This window comes from Passer domesticus, chromosome 10, assembly GCF_036417665.1.
Source record: "Passer domesticus isolate bPasDom1 chromosome 10, bPasDom1.hap1, whole genome shotgun sequence".
Lineage (NCBI taxonomy): Eukaryota > Metazoa > Chordata > Aves > Passeriformes > Passeridae > Passer > Passer domesticus.
This window is the reverse complement of record NC_087483.1, coordinates 5,803,729-5,809,393: the sequence shown is the minus strand read 5'-3', so window position 1 is coordinate 5,809,393 and position 5,665 is coordinate 5,803,729. Positions and strand designations below refer to the sequence as shown.

The window sequence follows — 5,665 nt, the reverse complement described above, 5'->3', positions numbered from 1 at the left end:
TCATTAAGAGTGTTCGGCAGGAAGAGGCCAGGGCTATGGGCGCTGGGCTCAGGGCACACTCAGAGGTCCTCAAATATGAGACCAGTGCCGCCCTGCTAGATTTGCTTGTGGAGAACGGTGCTTCCAAGCCAGAGCAAGTAAGCAACCTGAGGCCAGGCTTCCATTCCCCCATGAGTCACATGGCGACCCAAGCCACGTCTGCTGGTGCCTGTGAGCCTTTGAGGCCATGGCATTGCGGTGGGAATGGAAGCACTTCTCTGGAGAAGTTGGGGACATTGCTCCCTCTGGCAGCTTTCCAAGTTTCCATGTGCCTTCTCCAGGTGCCCGCCATGGTGAGGTACATCCACCAGTGGCTCCTGGCCAATGATTCCGCCGAGCACAGGCTGGACAAGACCCTGGTGAATCTCACCAAAGCACACCCGGATGATGCAGTAATGACGCTCCTGCGTGTGGCCCCGTCCTGTGACAGGTATGGAGCCCACCAGGCCAGAGGGCTCAGGGCTCCCCAGCCCATCACCCTGCACAGCCTGTCCCAGGTGTCTGAAGAACAGAGAGTTCCAGGGCTTTTTGCCTGCTCCCTTTCCCAGCCCTCTGGCATGTTGCTTTCCCAGCCCTTCCCCTGAGCTTGCTGCCATGCTCCCTTGACACCCCACAGGGGTCAGTGCTGCAGGGCTGGGCTGCCTGAGTGCTGCTGGCCAGGGGCAGTGGGCAGAGGCAGAGCCAGCAGTCAGCCTGGGCCCTTAGAGATGCCCAGGCCACAGTGCTGTGTCTGAGACCCGCCTGAGACAGAGCTCTAACCCTGCAGAGCTGCTTGGACCATGTGGAAAACCATCATGGGCTCAAGCAGGACTGCGGAGCTGGCACAGCTGGTACTCCTGGATGTGCTGGGGAACTGGCCGGAGCACAGCACGTGCACCTCCGATGGGGACAAAACGGGTGTCTTTGCCCTGGCTGTGAGTTTCTGCAAGTGGCCTTTGCTGGCCCCACGGCTGCCTCTCCAGCAGCTCTCCATCCTCCTTCCCCCACTGCATCTCCCTGCCTCAGGCGCTGGCCTGAAACCTGGCCCAGGGGCAGCTTCAGGGCCACCAGGCCCCCTGCTCCCCCTGTGTCTCTCCGGGCCTCTCCCTGCCACGCTCGGGCCCTGCCACACGGACACCTCGGCACTGAGCGCTCTCTCTGGGCCTTTGTCCTTTGCAGGCAACTGTGGTGATGTGGAAGATCCTCCAGGTGCGCTGTGTCCCCCGTATAATGAAGGTGTATTTCCCACGCCTATTTGTGCAGCTGCTCTTCCAAGTGTTCTTCAGCACTCTGGATATGCCAGAGGAGGTGGATACCTTCTGGAAGGGATGCCAGGAAGAACACGGCCTTGCCACCAGCCCCAACAGGTGCTCCATCCTAGAGCTCCTGTCCCTGCCACGTGGCCTGGGAAGGAGCCAGTGCTCCCAGTGTGACCTGGGCTTTGCTCTGCACACAGGTTTGCAGTGCGGACCCTGAAGTCCCTGCTCTGCCAAAGGCAGTACAAGGATGTGGTGGTGGCAATGGAACGCAGGGGTGTCTGGAACACACTGCTGTGTGATGATACCCGACACTATGCCGTGGGTCTGCTGGCCAGGTGAGACCCTCTTTTTCCCACTGCTTCTGACATTTGTGCTCTGTGCCCAGGGTGCCCCACACTGTCCCTGTGGTCATGGGCCAGAGGCCCTCGTCACTGAGGGACGGCCAAGCAGACGGGAAAAGCCTGGGAGAGGAGAAAGCCCAGAAGGAGGGACCACATAAAGGGCTCCGGTCCCCTTGCAGGATGGTGCTGAAAGAGCAGACCTCTGTGAGCCTATCCTTGGAGAGATTTGCTCAGGTTCCTGGTCCCTTTTTCACCCTCCTAGGGAGATGCGCCATGCTCGTCTTGAATTGTGTTCCAGTATTGCACTCCACCTCCTCCAGCTGCTCAGCAGGGAGGAGCCACACTGGGATCTGCCCGCCCTGGCGTTCATTGTGGAGGTGAGCCTGAAGGCCAGCGCTGCCTGGCTGAGCTGCCTCCCAGCTCTCTGCCCTCTCGTAGCCGCAGCTGCCTGGGACGGTGCCCGTGCCCTGTGCTGCTGCCTGGGCCCAGCCCTGTGCGGTTCCGGGCTCCTGCTGGCCGGGTGCCCTGTCACTGCCCTGTGCCTTTCAGGTCCTCGAGTGCCTGGATTACAGTGAATGTGCTGACAGTGTTGTGGAGGTCTCGTCAAGGTACCTGCAGAGCGAGTGCAGGGAGAGGCGTCGCCTGGCACTCAGGGCCCTTCTCGAGCTCATTCACAATCCCTCGATGGTGAGAAGGGGGCAGCGGCTGAAGCTGTGCTGGGAACGCAATTCCTTGGGCTTGGTTGGGCTTTGGGCCCCGGGGCAGCTGCTCCCAGCTCTCCTGCCTCCCGCTTCAGCTGCCCTAGTGCTTCGGGACGGGCTTTGGCCTCTAGGCCCTGCTGCAGCAGGGTGGTGTTTCACAAAATTGTGTTCCACACAGGCTGACAAAATGTGGAGCCTGACTGAAAGCCTCATGGATCTACTGTGGGACAATGATGCAGAGATAGCTGGGATGACACTTGTCGCACTCAGCTTTATATTCTGGCGCAAATACAGTCTGATGTCAAGCCCTATTGTCCTGCAGCTGGCTGAGGCACTCCTGCCACTCTTTGACCATGTAAGGCTCTGTGCTCCCAGCCATGACCACTGGATGCAGTCTGGAAAATTTGTGCCTGTGCATTTCCAGGCCTGTGCCCCGGGGGCCCTGGAGGAGCCAATGCTGAGGTATTTTTCCCTTTTTTTTTCATAAAGGATAATAGCCAGGTACAGCTGCTCTCCATAAAACTTTTCCGAGACATGATGGAGGTTTTGGAAGAGAGAGAAAAACCTTTGGAAAGGCTTGTGCATCAGAGTCTGCTGCCACTCTTCTTCCACTGCCATGATGAGAGTCAGCATGTGGCAGAGGTGAGCACTCGTGGGCTGCTGGTGGCCCCCTTGTGAGGGAGCTGGGCTGCCTTTTGCCTTGGCGCCTGGTGGGCTGCAGCCTCCTCCAGGCCATGGCACAGGGACACGGGGCTGTGCCCTGGGCTGTGGGGCCATCTCTGCCACTCTGCTGCTCTCCAGGCTTCTCGGGAAACGCTGCTTTGTGCGGCCAGGTTCCTGAAGAGGAGAGATATCAAAAAGCTGGTGAAGGAGGAGAAACTGTGGAAGTTCAGCAAGTGTTTGGTAAGGATGAACGAGAATCCCCAGCCTCAGCCTGGAGAAGGTTCCTGAGCGCGGTGCTCAGTGTGCAGGGCTGGCAGCTGTGCCCCTGCCCGCTGCTGCACCCAGAGGCGGCGCGGGCTCTTCTCCAGGCTGCTGTGGGCCCGAGCCGGGTGCCCATGGAGCCCCGGCGCGGCGGGGCTGCGGGGCGGCCCCGCGGCTCCCCGGGCAGCAGCCGGCCCTCTGCACCCTGCGGAGCCCGGCGCCAGCGGCTGCTGGCCGCGCCTCAGGGCTGTGCGGGCAGGGGAGGCCGGGGCTGGGCGCAGGGAGCGCCTGCCACAGGGGCTGAGCCCGCGCCAAGCCTTCCCTGCTGCCGCTCTCTGCAGCTGGCAGAGGACACGAGCCGAGCGGCCGAGTACCTGCGCCGGGCCCTGCGCTACCTGGAGAGCCCACAGGAGCCCCTGCGAGAGGCGGCCATCAGGTTCATGGGTGAGCCAGGAGGCCGGGCTCCCTCCCCGGCCCGCCGCAGCTCGGCCCCAGCCCCGCCCGCTGCCCCGGCAGCGCCATCCGGGCCGGCGCCGTGGAGCCCCGCCTGGCCCGGGCGCTGCTGCCGCCCTCTGGCAGCCGTGCCTTTGGGCGGCAGCGTGCGGCAAGGGCCCGGGCTGAGCCCTGCCGGGCCAGCAGGGCGTGTGGCCGCAGCGCTGGCAGCGCCGCTGGCAGGGAGCTGTGCCGCTGCCGCCGTGACAGGCTCTGTGTTCACAGGGGTGGCCGGACAGCACCTGAGGGGGAACATGGAAGAGCTGCTGATGATCTACAGTGGTGAGTGAGGGCAGCGGGCTGACAGCAAGAGTTGGCGGGTGAAGACCTGCAAGCCCTGCCCCGGCTGTGGAGGCCTCTGCTCCCTGTGCGGACGAAGGCTGGTCTGGGCCGATCACCCACAGTTTTCAGGGCCATGTGGAGGATCCCTAGCCAGCAGCTTCAGGCTGATCCCCTTGGTCCCTGCTCCCTCCTGGCCATGGCAAGAGCTGGCTGGGATGGCCCTGGCAAGGGGCTGTCTTTGCATCCCTCAGGTCCAGCTTCTGACTGTGGCTCTGTTCCTTTTTCTTGCAGCCCTTGAAGACAGGGCAAATGACGTCAGCCTTGCCGTTGGAAGCCTGGCAATTCAATCATTGTGCATCCTCAGGTCTGCAGAGCGGGCTCCAATCTCCAGGTTCCAGAGGCTGCAAAATCAGCTGCGCGGGATGTGGAAGGCTCGGCCGCGTCTGTCGCATCTCCACAGGCTGAGCTGCTGGAGCTCTGTGGAGATGTGATTCCATATGTTCTTTTAGTTGGGGCCACCGGACTAATTAGGAATTTTGTTTTTTTTCAAGAATGTTCTACTTTTAGTTTTCTTTTACTGTGTTAATATAGAATGTGTTATAATACAGAGACTCCAGGATCTCTCTTATGCTCCCCAGGGTCTGCAGGGCATAGGGTAGGAGGGGGAAAATGGTGCTTGCACTCAGCCAGCTGCCCAGGCGTGCAGTGCTGCAGGGACAATGGCCAGAAGCCCCTTGGCCTGTGGTGGTTCTGCTGAAGCCTTTGTGCTGCCGACAGAGCGGGTGGGCAGGGCCGGAGTGCGGGGATCCCTGCGGGAGCGGTGCCTGGAGATGGCCACAAGGCCTGTGGCAGGCAGGAAGCGCCATCCGTGTCCTCCTGGCCGTGTGCTGCTGGCTGCATTGCTGAGGGCTCCCAGGTGCCTCTGGCTGGGGCTCCTCTGGAGCTCCTGTGGGGCTGCGGCGCTGCTGCCGGACAGCTTGGCCGGGCTGGGGCAGAGCCTGAGGGGCTGGGGCACTGGGAAGCCCTGAGCAATTGGGTGTCAGAGGCCATGAGCAGCCCCCTGGCAGCTGCCTTGTTCCTGACAGAGTTGACTTACAAGACAGGTCCTGGGCACTCTGTGACTCACTGCATCAGTGTTGTTGGAACCCGAAATGTAGGGAATTCTCAGCCTTTTGGACTTGTAAGCAAAGCTTAGAATTTAACAGAGGATTTGATCTGAGACCTTGGAAAAGGCTTCCAAATTTAGGTGCTGGAAGCAAGAATGTGGATTTAGAGTTCATAGCAGTGACACATGAAGCTAAGTGGAGGAAAGTTTAAAGTTTTAGACTTTTAGATATAGAAAAAATAAAAGTAGTTACAAAAGTAAACAAGAAGTGGAGAATGCAGTGCTGTAGGTTTGTTTGCCATAACATGATTGCCTAAGGAAGCTTACAGTGTAGCATGAGTCTCTAAAGCGAAATGTTAAAGGATTGGGTCCAAAACATACATATCCTTGTTGGCAGTGTTTTATTGGCCAATAAATCCTTAAAAGGTCTTGTAACTAGAAGTCTTGTGACCTTGTGAGTCATGCGGTGGAAATGTGAGCCAAACTCACCCTTCCTGTCTGTGCCAAAGATAAGAAAAAGAAATGGCATCATCTAAAAAAATC

General features: G+C 59.6%; 1 protein-coding gene across 1 annotated transcript; it reads left to right on the top strand.

Moving 5' to 3' along the window:
* Window positions 1-314: 314 nt before the first annotated feature.
* On the top strand, window positions 315-4,620 carry LOC135309383 (maestro heat-like repeat-containing protein family member 6). Its single transcript, XM_064435528.1, has 11 exons — window positions 315-469; window positions 806-953; window positions 1,198-1,385; window positions 1,475-1,612; window positions 1,881-1,995; window positions 2,168-2,305; window positions 2,498-2,674; window positions 2,809-2,961; window positions 3,121-3,222; window positions 3,961-4,017; window positions 4,309-4,620. The coding sequence occupies exons 1-10, from the start codon at window positions 330-332 to the stop codon at window positions 3,979-3,981; spliced, it is 1,320 nt and encodes a 439-aa protein (XP_064291598.1). The 5' UTR covers window positions 315-329; the 3' UTR covers window positions 3,982-4,017; window positions 4,309-4,620.
* The last annotated feature ends 1,045 nt before the right edge of the window (window positions 4,621-5,665 follow it).